We start from the raw sequence: 23,667 nt of genomic DNA, 5'->3' as shown, positions 1-23,667 counted from the left end.
GCACTGACAATGTCTGTGACCCAAGGGAAATGTATGGATCCCTGAACTAGTTATGTTTTGACTTTCCCTTCTATGAAATTAATTACACAAGGAGGCTGTTAGACTGAAGTGGTTCTAATACCTTAGCAGTGTTTGTAAGCAAACCAAAACCGAGGCCTATAAATGCTTCAAGGTTAGGAAGTCAAACTGAAGGGCAACCCACCCTAAACAACGAACCAGGCTTTTCCAAACAAGGCAGACACTTAAGCTGCAGACAATCAAATAATTTCCTTGCTTTGCTTCTTCCTTTTCTCCATAAAAGTCCGTCCCTTAGCGCCTGTCGATGGAGCATTTCTAACTACTTTCAGTTGGGAGCAATCCAGTTGGAATTGATTTTCCTTAAACAAACTGAACATTCTTAATATACTTCACTTTATCTTTTAGCAGTTCTGTGATTTGAACCTGTGGATTTTGCAGGTGGAAGAATTTGCTGCTTCATTCATTAAACAAATATCTATTCAATGCCACCACATGCTAGGGTCTCGGCCAAATATTGAGTATACAGCAATGATGAAAATAATAAATTTCCTACTCTCACAGAGCGTAGTTGGATGGGGAAGACCAACATTACAAAACAAACAAATACATTGATGGCTGCAAATTGTGGTAAAATCTAGGAGGTAAAGAACAGGATGCCTTGAGAGAGACAATACTTCCTTAAGATTGGAGGACGTCTAAAAACAGACTCATGGACGTAGACAACAAACTATGGTTACCACAGGGGAAAGGGTGGGAGGGGTAAATTAAAAGTATGGGATTAACAGCTACACGCTACTATATATAAAACAGAGAAACAACAAGACCCTACTGTATAGCACAAGGAACTATATTCAATTTCTTGTAATAACATATAATGGAAAAGAATCTGAAAAGAAAATATATATGTATGTATATGTATGACTGAATCACTTTGCTGCACACCTGCAACTAACACTATAAATCAACTACATGTCAATAAAAAATTAACAAAGAAAGGTTGGAGGAAGTCTTTGAGAAGCTGACCATGCATGCTTGTTGTGTACTGTTGGTTTGCTCAATTCCATAAATATGAGAGGTGCCCACTGGAGTTGGGCAACATGACAAAGTGATCTTGTTAACACCTGAAGGAAAGGGGTCAGCCTAGTGAGAATCGAGTGGGGAAAGATTGTATGTAGAGAGAAGAACATGGTGGACCCCAAATGGGAACAAGTTTGGCAGGGTATTGGGAATCTGAAAGGCCAGTGAGAAGGGGGTAGTGGACAGAAAAAAGCCAATGGGAGAAGACAATGGAAAGATAGCAAATCCTTTCTGGCTTATAGGTCATAGTAAAGTTTTGATTTTATTTCAAATGCAATGGGAAACCATGGAAGAGTTTAAAATAAATGGATGAAAAGGGCTTAGATCTTTAAAAGCTCTCAGTTGTAGTAGGGATAATGACAGACTAGAGACCAGTGAGAGGTTTATGAACCTCATCTACACAAAAGATGCTGAAGGATTGGATTTAGGTGGTGGATTAAAAAAATATTTTTATTGGCAGAACTGGGAAAATTTATTGCTGGATTGTATACGATTGGCGAGGGAGATTAAGATGTCATGATACAGCTTGATTATTCACATTTTAAATTTAAAACCTTAATAAACAAAACTGTGCTAACTAGCATTACAAATAACTTTATGTGCTTGGCACTCAGCATTGAACAATGGCAAAATGACTTTCAAAATTACACTGAGCATGGTATGGGCTGGTCCACAGTAAAGGCTCAGTGTTTCAGTAATTAAATGATTTAAGTGATTAAATAAAGTAGGTAATGTTTCTACTGTTCCCATAATTTATAAGAGTAAATTAACATATTTTAGAAGTTCTTCCTGATTTCTCAAGTATTAGCAGAATAAGAAATACTATAATTGCCAAGGTTTGCATGAAATGCCTTGCCAGTTCGGTAGCTGTCAAATCCAGAACATTTGTTATTATTGGACAGGAAGGACACTCTCCGCTGGGCTGGGTAGCTGGTAGAATGTGACTCTGGGCTGTTGCTGGTCATCTCTGACACGACATGAGGAAGACAGACTGTTATAATGATGAAACCTTTGAAGCCCTGGGTCCAGTGTCATCAGTTCTGCCAATTCCCAAAGACGTGAAATAGCAAGTTTCCTTTTTGTATTTTAAACTAGTGTGATAGGATTTCTGTCATTTTTCACAGAATATATTTGTACCAGAAAAGGACCTTAGTCTTAAACTGGAGGTAATAACTTAAAGAGAACATTAAAAAGTGAAACCATCACTAAGAAATTAGAATATATATGTGTGTGTGTGTGTGTGTGTGTGTGTAATGGAAGTGACCTTGTTTTGACTCCTCTACTCTTAGCTCTTCTGACTGTAGTGTCCTTATCTAGAAAACTAGTGTCCATTCTAGTTCTGAAATTCTTTTTTTAATGAAATATAGTCAGTTTACAATTTTATGTCAATTTCTGGTGTATAGCTTAATGTTTCAGTCATACATACACATGCATTTTTTCCATATTCTTTTTCATTATAGGTTACTGTAAGATACTGAATAGAGTTCCCTGTGCTATACAGTAGAAACTTGTTGTTTATCTATTTTATATATAGTAGTTAGTATCTGCATATCCCAAACTCCCAATTTATCCCTTCCCACCTCCTTGTCCCCCCTGGTAACCATAAGTTTGTTTTCTATATCTGTGAGTCTGTTTCTGTTTTGTAAATAGTTCATTTTTGTCTTTTTGTTTTAAGATTCCACATATAAGTGATATCATATGGTATTTTTATTTCTCTTTCTGGCTTACTTCACTTAGTTTGATAATCTCCAGGTCCATCCAAGCTGCTGCAAACGGCATTATTTTATTCTTTTTTATGACCGAGTAATATTCCATTGTATACATATACCACAACGTCTTTATCCAGTCATCTGTTGATGGACATTTAGGTTGCTTCCATGTCTTAGATATTGTATATAGTGCTGCTATGAACATTGGAGTACATGTATCTTTTCAAATCGTTCTGAAATTCTAAGTACCCATTTGATGCCAGTATTTCAGTATCTAGCTTAAATCATCCATCTTATTTCTTGGTCTTTTTAGGGTAGATAACAATAGTGAGGAAATACAGACGTGTTTCTTAGATGGCAATATAACAGAAACATTCAGCCTAATGTACTAAAATTGTCAGATCAAGATAGGACCATTAAAGTAGATAGATTTACAGTAGAAAAATTAATGGATCATGCACATTTGTCAATTTATTTATAGAGATACTGTGTTGATACGAGTTTTGAATTTGTGCTGTAAGACAGAGACTCAGCTCCAGAAACTGTGGACAATGCCTAGCTCTCAGGCACATACAAACCAAACTGTGCTGCCCAGATGTTCTGAGGCTCATAGAGGGCATCATAAAAGACAAAAATGGGCCCTGCTTGTCTGGCTTGTATTTCTCTAGAGGACCTACGGGTTACTCATCTGCTATCTTGCTTGATTAAAACAGTGCTTCCTTTACTTTCCACATCATTGTGGGCAGATAAACAACAGTATTTGCATGGCATGTGAAGTCAGCAGGGAAGCCTGCGGAGGGGCAGAGGAGCCCGGAGGCCGTGGGCACCCTAAGACTGCAGGGATCAGTATCTCCCTACCCACCGCACCCACGCGAGGCACAACTGTGTGCTTTGACATACTGGCTGAGAAATTCTCATTTAAAATAACATGTGTGATTTTTATATCCCCATCAGTTTTTTATTTTTTAAATTAATGCTTAAAAATCCCTTTTCTTAAATTCGGGCTTTTGGCTTACATCAGTTGGCAGCATCGTTTGGTCCCTAAAACTTAGTGTAACAGGGTTGTTAGCACTTCACAAGCTTGAAAAGGGAGACTGTCAATTTACATCAGCTTTGTACAACAGGCAGACTCATTCATTGTTTCCAGTTAGTGAAAAAGGAGCTTTTCCTTTGTGCCTGCAACCACATTCATAGAATGCCAGAGGTGGGGGATCTCTTTCCATTAACCATTCATTGATTTTGAGATGAACTTTCTTAAGCTTTCTTAAGCTACACGTAGAACACTTATGTGTTCTACACTATCATGGTGGGTCCTTTGATGTTGAGCAAAAGCAGTCATACTGCCTTACCTTGGTCTTTGAGAGGTTAAAACCTGTTGCTTCCCTAGTGCCTGTGACTCACATTTGAAATCAGTATTAAAATTCTTGTTCTGAGTCTATTCTTACCTCATTAAATTTAGTGCTCAAATGGGTATACACTACTGGGAAAATATACGAGGAAAAACTTAGAAGAACTTAGAAGGAAAAGGTTAAAGCGTTAATTTGACTTAAAAAGAACATGCTTTCTACGAGTATTTTTATTTATTTTTAAAGAGTATTCATTCAACATTCACAAGGTATTTGCTTTTGCTTATTTTCCTCAGGTAAGTTGTCTGCTGAAGCAGGCTATTCTCCTGGCTTCAATCCAGAGCTAATTTTGAAAAAAGTCATTTTCTCTGTTGACTGCTGATTTCTGCTGTATTTTTCCAGCAGCATCCCTTCTGTTCTTGTTGCTGCTCCCCCCCATTTTAAAACTGCTCCTGTCTTACGTCAACTGATGCTCCCCATGTGGCTCCGGGAGGGGGCTGGCTAGCTGTGTGTCCAGCTGTTTTTGATTTATATGCACAATCACTCACTCTGCAGTCTTGCCTGAAAATGGCCTCATCAGCCCAGGACAGCACGGGCTACTTCCTGAATGTAAAGACGTACATTTCCTTCTAGGAAATATACCGATTTAAATTTCCACCTGCTCTTCCTAGATTTATAACATTTACTAAGGAGTTTATGCATCTGCCCTGCTTTTCCCCTTAGCTTTTCACTCAGCTTTAAGCAATAAAAGATGACTTTTATATAAATAAAAGCAGGTAGAAATGATTCATTTCCAGGCGCCATGAGGGAATGTGAGAGCGTAGTTTTCTTCTGTTTCACCGAAGGTGGAGCCTTAAAAGTAGTTTTTCCCATTTGATCATTCAATCCCGAAGGTAAGCCTCAGGGAATAGCAGCTGGTCAGCATTTATTTATGTTTTTAAGACTTTTTTTTAAAGCAGTTTTAGGGTTGCAACAAAACTGAGAGGGAGGTAGGTACAGAGATTTTCCCTATATTACCCACCCCACACACAGTCTCCCCATATCAACATCACTCACCAGAACAGTACATTTGTACCAAGGGAGAGCCTATATTAACACATCCTAATTACTCCATCATTTACCTCAGGGTTCACTCTTGGTGTTGTACGTTGTATGGGTTTAGATAAATGTATAATGACGTACCTCCATCATTACAATATCATACAGAGTATTTTCACTGACCTAAAAATCCTCTGTGCTCTGCCCATTCGTCTCCCCCTCTACCACCCCTGACAACTACTAATCTTTTCATTGTTTCCATAATTTTGCTTTTTCCAGAATGTCATCTAGTTGGGATCATACAGTTTGCAGCCTTTTCAGATTGGCTTGTGTCACTTAATAACATGCTTTGAAGGTTCCTCCATGTCTTTTCATGACTTAGTAGTGCTGAATAATATTCCATTGTCTGGATGTATCGCCATTGGTCTGTTGACCTACTGAAGGGCATCTTGGTTGCTTCTAAGTTTTGGCAATTTTGAATAAAGCTGCTACAAAATTTGGCTTACATCAGGCATAAATTTTCAGCTCCTTTGGGAAAATACCGAGGAGGAGGATTGCTGGGTTGTATGGTAAGAGTATGTTTAGTCGTGTAAGAAACTGCCGAACTACCTTCCCCAGTGGCTGCAACGTTTCGTGTTCCCACCAGCAACGAATGAGAGTCATGTCGCTCCACATCCTCGCCAGCATTTGGTGTCCATGTTCCGGATTTTGGCTATTCTAGTAAGTGTGGAATGGTATCTCACTGTTGTTTTAATTTGCATTTCCCTGATGACATATGATGTGGAACATCTTTTCATATGCTTATTTGCCATCTGTATATCTTTCTTGGTGAAGCTTCTGTTAAGGTCTTTTTCAATTGGGTTGTTTATTTTCTTATTGTTGAGTTTGAAGAGTTCTTTGTATGTTTTGCTAACAGTCCTTTATCAGATATGTCTTTGCAAATGTTTTATCCTAGCCCATCATTTGTCCTGTAATTCTCTTGATGTTGTCTTTTGAAGAGAAGAAAAGTTGAATTTTAATGAAGCCCAGGTAATCAATTAGATAAGAAATTTCATAGATTGTGTCTCTAGTGTTTTCTCAAAAAAAGGCATCACCGTACCCAAGGTCATCCAGGTTTTCTCCTAAGCTGTCTTCTACAGGCTTTACAGTTCTGTGATTTACATCTTGGTCCATGATCCATTTTGAGTTAATTTTTGTGAACGGTGTAAGGCCTATGTCTAGAGCCATTTTTGGCATGTGGATGTCCAGTTGTTCCAGCACCACTGGTTGAAGAGACTATCTTTGCTCCATTTTATTACGTTTGCTCTTTTCTCAAAGATCAGTTGAGTGTATTTATAGGTCAGCAATTATTTTCAACCAATCTATACAGTTTTCACCTCCTTTTCTTGCAAAAAACTAGTAGCATTTTTTAATGCATTTGATGGCTATGTACATCAATAGTTTTAAGATGTAGCATTAGATGTTTTGGATTATAACTTCAATTTAGTATGAGAGCAAACTGATTGTGACTTCCGTCCCTCCAGCATCTCCATGATTGATGTGACTGAACTTGCTGGCCAGGTGGGGAGCCCCTTCCACCAAAACACCAGCTTCCATCCCAAAGTCACTTGCTCAGCTCAACAGGACGCCCTTGTAAGAGATGAAAAGGATGTATGAGTACCCAGATTCTACTCATCAAATTAAAATCCTTTCCAGTCTATTACTTTCTGTCTTTTTTTTTTTTTTTCTTTTAATTAGATTCGCAGAGATTCTGATTCTGAGAATCTGGTCTGGGCCCAGGAATCTGATCTTTTTAAAATTTTATTTTATTTTGGGAGGGAGGTAATTAGGTTACTTATTTATTTATGTATTTATTTTTAGAGAAAGTACTGGGGATTGAACCCAGGGCCTTGTGCATGCTAAGCATGCGCTCTACACTTAAGCTATACCCTCCCCACTAGTCTATTGCTTTCTAATCTGTCATCTTTCATTCCTCAGCCTATGTAGTGGAGGTTTCTAATCTGAAGTCTGTAGACCTCTAGGTTGCTCATAATGGATTTTAGAGGGTCTATGGTCTTTTCAAACAGTATGCAAATTTTAGGTGAGTGTATAATGTCTATTATTCTAAAGGAAGGTGTCCATACTGCTTATCAGATTCTTAAAGGGTTATTTGAATCTGAATGATTAAAGCCACTGTTAATGACTTATGTTAAATTCAATGGCTCAGATAATGTTGGTTTTTCACAGAATTACATCCAGCACAGGGCGCAGCTGAAGTGTGAAGTGTTAATCCTCTATGATATGATTTATGTTTACTTATTTGTATTATGTGGATCTTGCATAAATTTCCTCTGATCTTCCTACTGAAAAGCCTTTCTATTGTTCAATATAAACCACTAAGTACACTACCAGGGTGAATCCTTGAACACAACCATGTGATCTGGACAGTGGGAGCTGGGATTGACGATCACGCCCTCTGCCATGCCTCCACACATCTCATACATTATTGAATTTTAAAAAATATCTAATCATGAAGATTACTAAAATCTTACCTATGTATTTCCTTTTAATTTCCACTTACATTTAGAATCTAAAAAAAAATGTTAAATCTTGTAGAAACAGAGGGTAGAAAAGTGATTGTCAGGGGCAGGGAGTGGTACAAATAGGGAGAGGTTGGTAAAAGGGTACAAACGTTCAGTTATAAGATAAATAATTTCTTAGAATCTGATGTATTACGTGGTGACTATAGTTGACAACACTGTGTTGTATAAATGAAATTTGCCGAGAGATTAGAAAGTTTCCACACTCACAAGAAGAAAGTTTTCAACTTGATGGGGGAATTCTTTCACAATATATATTTATATTAAATCATCATATTATACACCTTAAATATCTTACAAATTTATTTGTCAATTATACCTCAAAAAAGTTGAAAAAATTAAAAATCTTTTAAGTAAAAAAATTCTTGATGTGGCAGAAATGAACTGTAATATATTAGTATTTCACTCTTGTATTTAAATGCAAACTAGAGAGTTTATCATACTAACTGAAGTCAGTCAAACAGAGAAAGACAAATAGCATATATCACTTATATATGGAGTCTTAACAAAAAATGATACAAAGGAACTTATTTACAAAACAGAAATAGACTCACAGACATAGAAAACCAACTCTTGCTACCAAAGGAGGAAAGGGGAAGGGGCAGATAAATTAGGAATTCGTTAACAGATACACACTACTATATATAAAATAGATAAACAACAAGGCTTTACTGTAGAGCATAGACAACTATATTCAATATCTTGTAATAACCTATAAGGGAAAAGAATCTGAAAAAGAATAGATACATATATATGTAAAACTGAGTCACATTGCTGTACAAATGAAACTAACACAACATTGTAAATTAATTATATTTCAATTCAAAATGAATAAACAGATAAACCCAAACTGAAACAAGCCAAAAATGTAAAAACAATGAACATCTTATACAATGAAATATGCATTCCATATTATGCAGATTACTAATCTCCACATTAACAGTTGAACAGAGAATGAACTGCTTTAATTTTAAAAGACCTACAAAAGAAGCATCTGAAAATGTATAAATTATTTAAAATCTAAAATTGCTGTTTGTTCAAAAAATGACAAAGGTAGTAAGGATTTTCACCTCTGGAGAGCTAGACTCAGTGTCAGTAAATCTGGTGCTGCCAGATATTATTGGAAAGCAAGATGCTACATTGTCACCTGAAGTTGCTTGTTCATATCTGGCTCTGGGGATCTTCAAATAGCATAGAGGTAGTCCCTCCAGCTCAGAGCTGAGACTTACTTCTAGGTGATATGTGCAGAAAACCGTACCTGCCCTGACCACCTGCAAAGGTGATTGGAGAGCGGATGCCTTAGACAGGCCACAAAAACCTGTCGGGCACATTCACTGGATGACTACCAAGCACCATTGTTCCATTTGTATTATTGCATAGAAGCACTCCAGACATAGTGGTTCGAAACAACAACCCTTTTATTTATGCTCAAGGATTCCGTGGGTCAGTAGGAAGGACTTGCCGAGGTAGCTCTTGCCTGGAATCTGACCTGCAGTATTTGGCTTGGGCCTTAGTATCTGAAGGCTTGACTTGGCCAGACTTCCAAGATGGCTCCCCCACATGGCTGCTAATTGATGCTCTTGGTTGGAGCTCAACTGGGACTGTCACATAACTTCGTCTTTCCATGTCGTGTGAGTGTCTATACTTGGCCCCTTTATGTGGCTTGACTTCCTCCCAGTGGGGGAGGCTCAGGGAAGCTGGACTACCTACACAGTAGTTCGGGACTTCAGAATCCAGTAAGCAAAGGAAGCTGCATTGTCTTGGAACTCATACAGCACTGCTTTTCTGGATTTTGTTGATTATGAGTAAGTCCCTAAGGCCAATCAGTTCACATTTAAAGAGATGGGACAAAGACCCCATCTCCTGGTGGGAGGAGTTTCAGAGAATGTGCAGACACGTTAAACCACAGCGGCTAGTCCTCGTGACAGCCGACTCTGTTGACTGGGAGCCTAGTCCTTGCTACCTGAAGTGGAGACCTAACACTTTCTCATTTATTTATTGATTTATTTTTAAAACTTGTTTCCAACATTGAGAACCACACTGGCTGGAACGTTAACACCATTCCCAGGGATACTGTTGCCGAAGCTTGGCCTCTGCACCCCGTTTACCGAACTGAGACTCGAGGACAGAGTTTTGGATGAAGTAGAAGAGGCAGCTCTATTTCTTTGCCAGGCAAAGGAGGTCACATTAAGCTAATGCCTTTAAGACGGTGAGCCTGCTGGGGAGAGAAGGCAGGGGGGTTTTACAGTAAGAGTTCAAGGGGTGGCACTGGTTTCCACAGAGATCACATACAGGGTAACAATGTGTTGCAAAGTTGTCTTTATTTTGGTAGATGCAGCAGTCCTTATTCTGCTGGGTATGATATTCACCTCGGACTTTGGAACGCTTCTAGCATCCTTGTGCCTAGACAGAGGTGCTTAGGAACGGGGTCTGTGGAAAAGTGCTCTAGAGAAAAACTTGTACAGTTTCAAGTCAGGTTGATACATGTGTCTGATGTATTAGGCAGGCTGAGGCCTGAACCCTCTTACTGCAGAGTTTTCACGGACAGGGACAACAGAACACAGAGAAACCATAAGGGGCTAAAAGTAACTGCACAGTTGGGGTGAGTTGTGAACAACAAGATGCACAAAGCACCCAACTGCTGTCTCTGAGGTGTTGGGAGCAAAACGAGGGGGATGGGCAGATCACCCAAGTCCCCCCCCCCCACTTCCAGTCTAGTCCTGGTGAGCAAAAACAGGAAAAAAACCCTTTAAATTATTATAGAGTTAAGCAGTTACAGATACCATATGGTCACCGATGACAACAGGGTCCTGCTTGGTTACAATACCAGAAGTCTGCAATTGTCACAGAGCTACTGATATATGTTTACAGCTTGTCAATGATCCTGGCTTTTAAATGGCATTTTGTAGATCAGGTCAAGTGATAATCCTCAGGGGACAATTCCTTTCTAATATATCAATCGACCCTAGTCTCTGTGTGCATCTTCTTAACTTATTCTCTTTTCTTTCCAAAGAGAATTCCACCTTGCCTTCCCTTGCATAAGCCGCCAGATGTTGTCCATGTTGAGCAGTGCTCTGACCAGCTGGATTTCAATTAGTGATCAAGCCGTCAGTTGGTGGTGGAAACTGAAAACTGCCACACAAGGTGACCGAGGAGAAAGCAGGAGAGCGGAAAGGTAATTGATGGGCAGCCAGACGGAATAATGAAGATGTAAAAGAGGAAAAAGAGGCTGGGAAATTGCTTAGGGCAGGTGGTTTGGCTCTTTTGATGGTTCCTGCATCCTATTTTCATATTTATAAAGCTCATACGTTTTACGACTCTGTGGCAATCCAAAATGACATCCGAACTCCTGGCATCAGCTCTTGTGAGACATAAGGGGGGAAATCACTAAGAATGATATGCTCTGATATTGTCACATATATTTCTCAGTAATTCTATTCCATACACGTTAGTATTAATGCTGCCATTTGCTAAAGGGAAGAAAAAATGACTCAAAATGACCGAAATGAATCAAACAATATGGAGAATTTTGTCTGCTGCTGAAACTAAGACAAAACAGGGTGAAATTGCAATTGTAATCTTCTCATAGCTACGTCTTGTCTGTGAGAGCTGACGTTATTAACAGCATTTTTTTTAAAGTGGCAGACTTAAAAATTACTACCACCGAAGCCCCTCCAATCCGATCGTCACCAAGTCTTTCTGTTATTGAGTCCAGACTTGCTCTGCTCTCCGCACAACAGGCCAGTACATCTGGAGACGTGGTGTTGGGGCAAGCAATAGTGATGTTTGTGAAAGCTGGCAGACCAGGAGGCCGGCAGATTAATGTCTTGGAGAACCATCCTCCCCCAGTCAGAATATCTACTCCTTTTATACAAAATAAAGGTGGGGGAGGGGATGTGATTGGTTGTTACAAACTTCTTGGTGCAGGAATTCTTTGTTCCTGCAGCCCTCCATGTGGGTCAGCTCGTGGTGCTCCTGCAAAACCTCCAACAACGAATAACAAATGTTATTCTCTATTTTGCAACTATGTTCTCTTTACCTGAGTGCAGTGCTTGCAAGACTGAGCCTAGAAAACAGGGCACAGGGTTAAAGCCAAAGGAACAGATATAATATGGAGTCAGGTTTGTTCCTTTCTATCACATTTCTTCACTCTACAAAGACTTACTTAACTTTCTCAGTGTCTTATTATATTGCTGCCATGCTGGGGGGAAACGGTTAGCTGAAATCCTCCACTGTGGAGCAATAGTTAGCCTTGGTCCAACTCACCCAGACTCAGAAGGGTTGTTTCCATTTGCTCTCAGCATCCCTAAAGCATTGTAACAAATAAAAAGGACCGCACATCTTCTATGGTCTCCAAATATCATGAGACATGCAGTTGCTACTTTTGACTCCCCTAGAGCACCGCTAATTCTCCTGACTGCAAAACCTTCGAGGTCTAACGGGTTCTTGCCTAGGATAACTGATAAAGGACTCTGGAACCTCTGAGAACAATGCTGAAGGGAGCAGGGATGACAAAGGGATGGGAGTGGCTAGAAGTCCGCATGGCAGCAGGCTGGAGAGGTGGGAGTCTGAGAGACTGACGGAATACTCTTGGGAAGAGGGTGGGAAATGGGTGGTGAGAAGCCTCAGCTTCAATCACTTAGAAAAAGAAACGCATTGTTTTCTTTGTTGCTCTGTACTCTTGATTTGTTGGCCTCATTTTCTCAAATAGGAAATGTTTTTCAAAGGTCCATCTTCTCCAGTGGGGAACAGTCCCCTGAGGTATGACACAGAAGTCTGATCCCAGCAACCCTTATAAGCTGTAAGTTCGAGGCAGGTTCTTCACATTGCAGGGTGTGCATCCTCTTCTCTGAGAGGGGTACTTTTTATTTATCTCTTGAGGGTACAGGAAATTCCTCTCTAGTCACACAATGATTAGACTCGGTGGCTAGGGAAGGGGTGTGGGGGTTGACATCTTCGTTACTTATATGGAGGGAAAGAGAAATGTGGCCGTGAAGGGCCCCCGCCCATATCATGCAGAGGTGGGTGGGAAGGGGCTTGGTCTGAGAACCATCAACTTTCTCTAAGTGGCTGTAATAGGCAAGAACAAATCTGACTCCATGTTTGATCTGTTCCTTTGGCTCTAACCCTGTGCCCTGTTTCTTGGGCTCAGTCATGCTGGTTCTGCACCTTTTGTAAAAGAATATTGCCTGTAGCCTGAAATAGACAGGCTAGCCCATTCTCAAGGCTCTGACCTTTAAGGGTAGAATACTTTCCTATTCATATAAAGATTAAAAGTTGCAGAATGGAAAATAACACTTGTCTTGTTTACAGGGACACCATGACCTGACCTTCATGGACAGCTGCAAGAACAAAGGATTCTGACACCAAGAAGTTTGCAACAACCAGCCCCACCCCTTCCCCTTTTTAATATAAAAGGTGCCTGAATTCTGACATGGGGAAGATGGTTCTCCAGGATATTAATCTGTCATCTTCTCGGTCTGCTGGATAAAGTTGTTATTTCTTGTCCCAACACCTCGTCTCCCAATTTATTGGTCTCTTGTGCAGTAAGCAGAATGAGTTTAGACTTGGTAACATTGCCTCTTTCCTATCAGCATCTTTGATGTCAACCTTTAAAGAAGCCCAGAGCCTTACCTCACCTTCCCGTACAGCAGACACCATAGGTGAAAAATGTACAATATTGGTGTCTCCTGGCATCCAGGACTCAAAAAGAGTGGCAGACAGCAGCTGCCTGCAGGGGCAAGTCGGGGAGGGTGCTTCCCGGACCAGAGGCTGCACATGGGGAGCAAGCTCTTTGGGTCCAGCTGAACGATCTGCGCTGGGGCCCTGCACAGGGCACCTGCCTTGATGCTGTCAGAATTAGGGTGTGGCCTGGGCCTCTTGCACTGGTGAGAGGCTGGGCGCTTGGCTCTCCTTCTGGCCCTATGAGCCCTTGTTCCACCTTATGCTTAAAAATTCCTATCCCTAAAATTGTGAAAATATTCTACCAAAAAAGTTGAACTTTTGCAGAAGAATTGGTTTACTTCTTGGTCTACGTGTCTAATTCTTGATACCAGTTTATGCATATTCTCTGTAAATATTCTCACTTAAAGAACTTTCAGGTATGTATATATGTTGAATTTTTAAAAATAGCAAATACAGATTTTCTACTTAGGAATTCTTTATTTTTAAAGAAAGCATTTGAGTGGTGTTTGTTGCCTTTTCTTTGTCTAGGGAGCCTTATGCATCAGTTGTACTGAGGTTTTACAGAGAATCCATATCCTGCAAACTGTCTCTGCAGTTTATGCTTCTGAATGAATAAAATACAACTAGTGGGGGTCACTGTTTTCTCAGGAAAAGTATGAAGAAACTGGAAGAAAGAGACGTATACCTTTTATTTAAAGAAAGTTGTGAGAAAATAAGTTGTAAGTAGTAGGCTTAACAACAAATCTAACACAACTTTCGTCTAGGGGCTATGATTTGGAATTGTGGAGCTTTCCCAAGACTACCAGATCAAAGTGTATTAGAAGAATTACGGTATTTTTCTGCCATATGCAATCCGTTGGCTATGTACAGCCTTGGGTTTTTGTTAACCTAGGGAAGAAACACAATTAAAAAGTAAAGCAGATGCTCAGTACTTGGGCCCGTGGGGAAGCATGGGAAAGCAAGGGTAAAATTTTTATTACATTTGATTTTGAAAAGAACAAAACAAGAATAGGAGAAGTACCATAGGGTTAATTAAAATGAATATCTAAGGCCCAGTGAAGAATGAGACATAAGTGGGGAAACAAGATTTAAGGCTCCTGGAGGAAAATGAAACACTCTGTTTCGGGGTCGGTTTGCTGCGTTTCTGGGGGGGTCTGCAGTGAGGCTTACTTTGGTGTGATCTAGATCATATAACGCAATTCCTTTTATTCCCCTCAGTAACTTCCTCTTAATATTTATGACTTTCTGCATTGGAGCCCCCCCCCACCCCGAACTGGGTTATAAGATTGGAATGTAACTGTTAATTTTAGCTCGATGTCTTTGTGAAATGCATTCGGCTATCCACACGACATTTCTCATTTCTTGCTCCTTCAGCTTTGTGTACGCATAAAACACACCGTAGTGGAACTGCCTGTTGAACGCCAGCACATTCATCTGCACCTGAGGAAGGAAAGGAAACATGGACCCCCGACTTCCCTGGAGCACGCTGCATTAGCAAGATGACACTAAGCTACACACTGACTCGGGCTTAAGGGGTGCTTATCTGTATTTAAATAGACAATGTCCAAATCGGGTCAAACAGAGGAAAACAGTAGCAAATCTAAAGGGAGAGCTGTCTGCAGGCCAAGGCAGACAACAGGAGTTTAAAAGGGAAGTTTGTAAAACCACAAGACAAGCTCCAAATCTTAGCAGCACTGCTAGCACAGAGAACCTGGGAGGACTTCGGGCTGTGTGTGTGTGTGTGTGTGTGTGTGTGTTTAACTTTGTAGTAATACTTGTTTGGTTTCTCGCTAGTGGGCTTGTCTCATCTAGGTAAAGTAGTCTTCCTTGGCCTCAACTTTTAAAATTTTAAACCAGTTTTGGGGCCACTGAACTCCCTTCCAGGTCAAAGTCATGGACCTCTGGAATGTGGATTAGGTGATGTTATAAGTTCCCTTGGGATGCCCTGCAGTGACCTGACATACAGTTGAGCTGGTTTTTTCTACAGAAGGCAGAATGGTTTAAAAAAATTTTTTTTAACTGGAGTATAGTCTAGAATGGAACAATTCCCTTATTCTTTTCCATTTTGAAAAAAGAGGGTGAGGAACTGAGTCCCTCACACAGTTCTGAAAACCTCAGCAAAGCAGTTAGGAAGCAGAGGCTCCCTGCTCTGGAATAGACTCGCATTTTTCCTCCCAAGGGCAGCTTCTTTAACAGCTGTCTTCGCAGCCGAAGTGCAATAGCATGGAATTGTAAAGCATCCTTACTACATAGGATAATTTGCATTGTTTTCATTTCTTTTGAAAGAGCTGTTGGAAAATGTCTAGAAAGAGACTTCCAGGAAGACCCCCACATTGCTTTCCAGAGCCAGTCTAACCCTCAAGTTTGGGTAAATTTCAGGGTTCTCTGTTAGTTCCAGTTAGACAGAGATGGAAGGACCGGCGGTTTTAGGGAAAGGAATAGAATACACTAGAAAAAAAGTCTCCAGGTTTTGGGGACCTTAAAAATGGTACCCATCCTTCTTGTTGAACAGTTCAGTGGCCCAGGAATAGGCTATAAATGGATTAAATATTCTTCTGCCTTTTTAGGGAAAGAAAATAATGTAGACTGGATGGATTTCCATACAAATAATTCCTCAGTGTTATAATTGTGCCCATGAGTTATATTCTAAGCATAGAGAAGTCATTCTTAAAGATGGGATGGATTAGAGACTGGGATGCAATGAATATAGTGTGCACCATGAGGACATGTCAAAATGTGATCATGAGAACATCTTAGCTCCGTTTCACTAGTTAATGATGGAGTAGCTGCATTATTTCCAGAGTTTCACTATGTGCATGTCTGTCTGGATAAGACAGTCTCACAAGAATCCATCACATGTGAACCACACGGCCCTGACTCTCCAAGGCAGGGATACTGATACCCATTCAAACTATGAATGTAACTAATCAATTGGCCCGATCAACTGTAAAAAGAAAACCCAAAGTAAAAAAAAAAAAAAAAATTAATTAATTAATATCCAGAGTAAGAGAAAAAGAATAAGCCAGGAGCATTTCCATTTATATCATACCTCACGCTCATAAAACACGTCCTCCAGTGTCTTTGCCCCGCTGCCATCACCCACAGCCTCAAACAAAGGCTTGTATACCTTAAAAACAAAGACAAGAAATTAGCTAACAAATTTTTATTTTTTTTTATAAATCTACACCATTTTCCCTAACAATGGAGAAATTATGCCTCTGCTTTAAAAAATCTATCCAGAAGGCCTGAATGCTTTTTCGTAGAATATTTAGCCTCTTGAGAAAATACAAAAAAGTCCAAGCAATAAGAGTATGGATGGATAGAATTTCATCTTGTTGACTTAGTGAGGCCGACAAGACAAGAGGCAAACAGTTCTGCTCTGAATGTACAGAGCTAATCCCCGCATTTGATTCTTAGGGCTAGTTAGATACATTATGGTGGTTTAATGAGTGGCTGTGGTTTGATCAGCATGCTTCACAGGTTCTTTGAGGTGACAACTGATAAAATTCACATGGCATTTCGAGTGAGGAAGGGGAATTGGGGAGAAACTCAAATTTCAGTGTTATGCCAAGAGCCTCCTGCAATGACACATGAGATGTCGCAAAGCCCCATGCGTTGTTTGTTGGCTTATCTTTCCTGGAGGGCTTCAGAAATCCACAGACAAAGCCAAGAAGATTGTCCTTCCAGTTCTGGGGAAGTTACCTGGCGGGTCTGCGCGCTACTGTCTGCAAGTCAGAAGAAACGGTACCGGAGGATGGGATGTGTTACCCTGAGCTGAGAAGCTTTAGGTGCTCCAAGAGCAGTTAGATGCTGGAGCAGGAAAAGACACAGCGGCCCTCTTTCCTCTCCTGATTTCTGGCTGCTGAGCAAGGGGAGCGGTACAAACCAGTGCACCCAGACTCCCCCTTGTCGTTCAAGCACACATCCCGCCCCTAACCCTGTTTGCCCATTGGCCACTTGAAAGGACTCTAGGTCCAGCTGCTTTACATAACTTTGACATGAGCTCACACTTTCAGAGCAGTGCGCCAGTCCCTTGGGGAACTTGCTTTATCCAGCACTTCAGAAGAAGAAAAAAGAAAAAGCTCAAATGACCATTCCTTGGAGATTTAAACAAGTACTTGCTTGGCAGGGACCTTAAAAAATACCACTGACTTGGATTTGAAACTTGAACTATTTCTTTGGGAGAGACATTACAGCAAGAGATACTGCTTTCTTTCTACCTAATAAATATTAGGTGAAGTCCACACATCATGATGGAACGACAGAAGACAGTCAAGGAACCTGGTAGCATCTAATTGCTCTTGGAGCACCTGAAGCTGCTCAGCTCAAGGTAATACGTCCCATCCTCTAGTACCATGATCACATACCCCGTAATGATCCGCTACTCTCTTCATCTGCTCGAAGTCTTCTGCTTGGGCCAGCAGCCGCAGCCCCTCAGGGTAAAGCTTGCCGCAGGTCGGGTAGAGGGTCTCCCGGTCTTCTTTGCTCAACTCAGTGCCAAAGGAGTTAAGAGTGATGATAAAAGCACGTCTGTCAGCCTCAAACTGAATTTGCAAGATGTGGAATCAGTGAAATCGAACCGTCTCCTAAAAGCTCTAGACAAATTCATCTCGAAATGATTGGCTTTCTCTTCCAGATCTATGTCTCATTATAATACAGACATGTGTTATTAATGTTCCCTTTGCCTTTATTTTTAAACTTGAAATTTTTTTTAATTAAAAAAATTTATTTCATTTTTTAGGGGGGAAGGTCATTAGATTCCTTAAAAAACTAAAAATAGACTTATCATGTGATCCAGAAATCCCACTCCTGGGCATATATCTAGAGAAAAATATAATTCAAAAAGACATATGTGCTCCAATGTTCACAGCAGCACTGTTTACAATAGCCAAGACATAGAAGCAACCCACATATCCATCGACAGATGACTGAATAAAGAAGATGTGGTGTATACACACACACACACGCGCATACACACAATGGAATACTACTCAGCCATAAAAAGAATAAATAATGCCATTTGTATCAACATGGATGGACCTGGAAATCAGCATTCTAAGTGAAGTAAGCCAGAAAGAGAAAGAAAAATGCCATATGATATCACTTACATGTGGGATCTATAAAAAAGGACACAATTGAACTTATCTACAAAACAGAAACAGACTCACAGATATAGAGAACAAACCTATGGTTACCAGGGATTAAAGGGGGTGGAAAGGGATAAATTGGGAATTCGAAAATTGCACCTCTTTGGGAGTGATGGAAATGTTAGCTATCTTGATTGTGGTAGTGGTTTCATTGGTGTATACATCTATCAAAATCCATCAAAGTGTTCATCTGAAATATGTATAATTTACTGTATAGGAGCCATACCACAATAAAGGTGTTTTAAAAAAGTGTTTTTGTTTTTTTTAATGGAGGTACAGGGGATTGAGCCCAGGACCTCATGCATGCTAAGCATGTGCTCTACCGTTTGAGCTATACCCTCCCCACTACTTCGCCTTTTCTTATGATAGAGTGACTCTGCCTGCCAGAGAAGGATCACACAGCAGTGACAATGGCCTGTGACTCTTGACATCCCACTGAACTTTCGTTCCCAGGCCCTCTGCGATTACTCGTGTGTCTCTCTCACATAGGCCCCCAGGGTCTCAAATGTCTCTTCCATGAAAATGGGAATAACTCCTACTTGTTGGGGTCCATCAGAGATAGAACAAGACAACGTACAGAGGAGGGCCTGGCAGAGTGTTCAGAATGGAAAGTACATGCCATACGTGTTAACGTCCCTTTCTGATTGTTGACATCAGTGTGATTTTTTCACGTAGTGAAACCCTGTGCTGCTTACGATTTGTTTGTGCTTTCCTGGTTTTGGTTTTCTTCTTTAAAGTCCAAGGTTGGATATCCATAAATCTAAGTCTGTGGCTAAGAATTATGGGGCTCAGGACAAGTGATCTTCCTTTCAGAGCCTCAGTTTCCTGATTTGTAAATGGTGGGGTTTGGCCACACGATGTCTCAGGTGGGTCCCGGATACTCACGGCCTGACTTCTCTGTGCTGAGCACCACTAGGCACCCAAGCTCCCAGCCCCGCGTCAGGGCTCTCTACTTCATCCAACCACCAAGTCCTTCCTGAAAGTTGTCTCCAGTCCTCTGGTTGCCATGTTTCCTCTGCCTGTTGGTCCTCCTCCTGCCTCCTTTGACCACTTCATCTCAGTCTGTCCCTCATGGGCACCTCCTCTGCCCACCACGGGAGTTTGTCACGGTGTCCTCGGGCTAAAAAAGCCTTCTCCATCCACCCAGAGCAACCTGCACTTACCATGTTATTTTAAAATCTGTGTGTGTGTGTTTCTCCCCACTACACTGTAAAATCTTTGAGGGATCATGTCTCTCTTGTACATCATTCATTTTTGAATAGCCAATGTCTGACGCATGGGAAGAACTTAACTGTTTACTAAATCCAACAGAATGGTCCACGGTTCTAGGACTTTAAAACTTCTCCAATACTCTCTACAATGTTGCTAATCAAGGGGTGTGTCATGGATCAGGAGCCCTGACATCACCTGGAAGCTTTTTAGAAACGCAGAATTCTACACTAATGAACTCATCTATAAAACAGAAACAGACTCACAGACACAGTAAACAAACTTAAGGTTACCGGGGGAAAGGAGTTGGGAAGGGGTAAATTGGGAGTTTGAGATTTGCAATATTCACTACTATATATAAAATAGATAAACAACAAATTTCTTCTGTACAGCACAGGGAACAATATTCAATATCTTGTAGTAACCTACAGTGAAAAAGAATATGAAAATGAAATATGTATGTATATGTATGACTGAAACATTGTGCTACACACCAGAAATTGACACATTGTAACTGACTATACTTCATGAAAATAAAAAGTGACATAAACTACTATGTATAAAACAAGCAAGGGTACATTGTATAGCACAGGGAATTATAGCAATTATCATAACTCAATGGAGTATAATTTGTAAAATACTAAATCATTATGCTGTACACCTGCAATTACTATAATATTGTAAATCAACTTTACGGCAATTTAAAAAAAGAGATGCAGGGTCCTAGGGCATCGTCCAGACCTACCGAACCAGAATTTGCATTTTAACAAGATTCCAAGCACAGGAAAGCTGAAACAAATTGCTCTGCGGTATGATTTTTGACTAATTAACTAATAACAAATCCAGACCTGTGACAGATTTTACTGGAACTCTTTTGTCAGAACAGGTGTTTCCTATCAGTAGTGTGAGCGTTGGTTCCTTCTGATCCTTTTTGATTATTGCTCTTGTGAAAGTTCTGGGTAAGCCAGAAGCAGATTTGGAAGCAAAGGCAGCTGCCTCTGGCAACTGAATATAACCAGTCCTGTCAGTAATTTTAGACCTTCCAGGGGTAAGAGAAGAAATGCAAGAGGGAGATTGCATGGCAATAAGAAACCTGGAAATAACAGTTAGGGTAGGAGGAGCAATGGAGTTCATTGTCTCAGATGTTCTTCAAGGTACTTTCTAGTTCTCAGATGTTAGAATAATAAGGAGAGAAACAGGGTGGGGCAGTCACCACTGCAGACACGCAACACAGCAGAGGCCATCCCGGGGGGGAGGAAGCTGCACAAAGCAAAGCATTACATTCTGGAGGACTGGCCATAGCTCAGGCACCAGGGAAGCGGCTGGGGAAGCAGCTGGGGAAGAGGGATGGACGGGCAGTCGGGGAGAGAACAGGAGAGGCGCCCCACGCCAAGAAGGGAGGACTCGGATTGATGCGGCTGAACCATTTACCCTCCTCCGTCATTAGATGCTGTGTCAAACCATCTGCTTAGGGATGGTCAGAGACAGGTTATCTGAACTCTCCACACCCTTTCCAACAATTCTTGTCCTTGTCAATATTCATTCCCTCTGCCTGCAGGGCACATACTCCACTCCACAACGCTCCGGGTTGAAATCTACCTGCAGTGGAGGGTCCCATCAAACACAACCTGTTTCATAAGAAGCTCTTCTATTTCCTCCCTAATTGTACATGACTTCCTTTGACTCCTTATCATACTTTAATTTCCCTTTTATTATAATTGTCTGTCTACTACTATCTTCCAGTCTAGAGACTCTGTGTGTGTGTTCTCTTAGTGAAAAGAACTATAATTTTTGAATTGTAAGAGGGCTATCCTGTCTTTGACCACCCCTAAGCAGACGGTTTGACATGACATCTGATGATGGAGGAGGGTGAATGGTGTGGTATTAGCTTCCCGCGACCCTGTATCGTTTGCAGATGGCGGTCAGCCTGTGTGGTACAGCGTATGTCTTTTCCTTTTGCTCTTCCCTTCAAATACTCATGCATTTTAAAACTGTAACTTATTTTCTGTTGCTGTTGCAAAAGATAACCATGCCCTGTTGTTGTATTCAAAATCGTTATCGTGACAGAGCTGGGTGGATCAGGTCACATGTTCTTGCCAGTTTCTTTCAGGAAACTGGTCTCCCTGGAGGGAGCAGTGGGCAGAGGAGTGGATGGCAATGGAGGAGAGTGAAGGGACGGGATCCAGCCCAGCCTGGTTCATGTGTGTACTGCTCCAGGGGAGGTGAAGCAAACACACTAAGAATAGTTGTCACGGTCTCCTTAACCTTACAGCCTGTCTGACAAGCAGGAATAAAAGGCAAACAATGTACTGCAACACATTTGCCTTGAACATAAGTCAGTTTCTTTTTTTTTTCCTCAGGATTAAGTTACAATCTTGTAATTAGGTCAAATGTTCACCTGCAAGCCTGGGGTAATGCTTTTTTCCACGATAGTAAGTCTTTAGCGGTCTCCTGTCAAATGAGATCACATGAGAATATGGATGGAAAACCTTTATAAACTGTAACTGCTCTGCAACTGCACAAATAGAACGGGAAATAATTACACGATCCGATATATTTATACAAAACTGACAAACCTCTTCTGATCGTATAAAAAAAGTCATAATTGCACACCATGCATAACTGATATTTCTATATAAATATATAAAGATAGCTAAGTGGATTTTTATTTTTAACACAGCTTGAAAAAAATCTAATCTAATAAGGTAGTATCATGGGGATAGGAAAGGGACAATGAGAACACAGCGTATAGGATAATTTTGACCAAATCCTCCTGGTGATAAGCATTCTTTTAATACTGTGCTGTCCTTTTTGCATTACCGAGGATCACAAAGACAAAATTCTTATTTATTTCTGATTTTTTTTAATAGCACATGCAGTATAATCTTGCTTAAGAATTATCACTTACCTTTATACAAAAAGAACTGTGCATGGTGAATCTAATGTAGAGGTAGCAGCAGAGAAATAGATAAGAACTGGAGACAAGCAACCTGGCTTCAAACCCTGACACTGTCACTTACTAGCTGTGTGACATCAGGCAACTTACTAGCCTTCTCTGTGCCTAAGCTGTCCCTTCTGTAAAAGAGGTACTAAGTTATCCATCTTACTGTGCTACTTTGAAGTCCAAGTGAATTGGTGCATATGAAACACTTAAGAGTATCTGGTACATGATAAATGTTGGCTATTAACAGGGCCACTATATACCTTCCGTAAGGTTATTCATTTTTTTCTTTTTTTTTTTATTGAATGGAAGATTCCTTCACTCATATAGTGCTTTATAATTTTCAAAAGTTTCACCCACATGATTTTATATAACCCCATAATAACCTGTATTCTCCCTACCCCTGTATTGTCTCTCCCCTTTCCTCTCCCCGCTGGTAATCACTGGTTTGTTCTCTGTATCTGTGAGTCTGCTTCTTTTTTGTTTTATTCACTGGTTTGCTGTAACTTTTAGATAACTTCCTTCTTTCTTATGGCTGAGGAGTCCTCCATTGTATATATACACACCACACCTTCTTTATCCCAAGTGACGGACACTAGGTTGCTTCCTGATCTTGGCAATTGTAAATAATGCTGCTGTGAACATTGGCGTGCACATACATTTTCAAATTAATATTTTTTTTCCAGCTATGATACCTAGGAGTGGAACTGCTGGGTCACATGGTAGTTCTATTTTTAGATTTTTGAGAATATTCCATACTGTTTTCCACAGTGGCTGCACCAATTTACATTCCTACCAACAGTGTAGGAGGGTTCCCTTTCCCCACATCCTCGCCAACATTTGTTATTTGTGTGCTTTTTGACGATAGCCATTCTGACAGGTGTGAAGGTTATTAAATTTAACATAACTCTTTTTTCG

At 40.6% G+C, this 23,667-nt stretch overlaps 1 protein-coding gene across 2 annotated transcripts in view; it reads right to left on the bottom strand.

Annotated features, from left to right (window-relative positions):
* Positions 1-5,058: 5,058 nt before the first annotated feature.
* The window catches only part of ATP6V0D2 (ATPase H+ transporting V0 subunit d2), a 59,537-nt gene continuing 40,928 nt past the window's right edge, over positions 5,059-23,667 (bottom strand). The window contains exons 6-8 of one of the 2 annotated variants that reach the window (XM_064480919.1): positions 17,820-17,996; positions 16,502-16,579; positions 5,059-6,817 (exon numbers count right to left, since the gene is read on the bottom strand). In XM_064480919.1, the coding sequence (XP_064336989.1) occupies positions 6,800-6,817; positions 16,502-16,579; positions 17,820-17,996 (273 nt within the window). In that variant the 3' untranslated portion in view covers positions 5,059-6,799. Of the gene's footprint in view, positions 6,818-14,123; positions 14,893-16,501; positions 16,580-17,819; positions 17,997-23,667 lie in introns of those variants that run through there. The other variant, XM_010979357.3, reaches the window with a different exon arrangement.

The sequence above is a fragment of the Camelus dromedarius genome, chromosome 30, assembly GCF_036321535.1.
Source record: "Camelus dromedarius isolate mCamDro1 chromosome 30, mCamDro1.pat, whole genome shotgun sequence".
Taxonomy (NCBI): Eukaryota; Metazoa; Chordata; class Mammalia; order Artiodactyla; family Camelidae; genus Camelus; species Camelus dromedarius.
The sequence above is the reverse complement of the archived record's forward strand: the minus strand, read 5'-3'. Positions and strand labels throughout refer to the sequence as shown.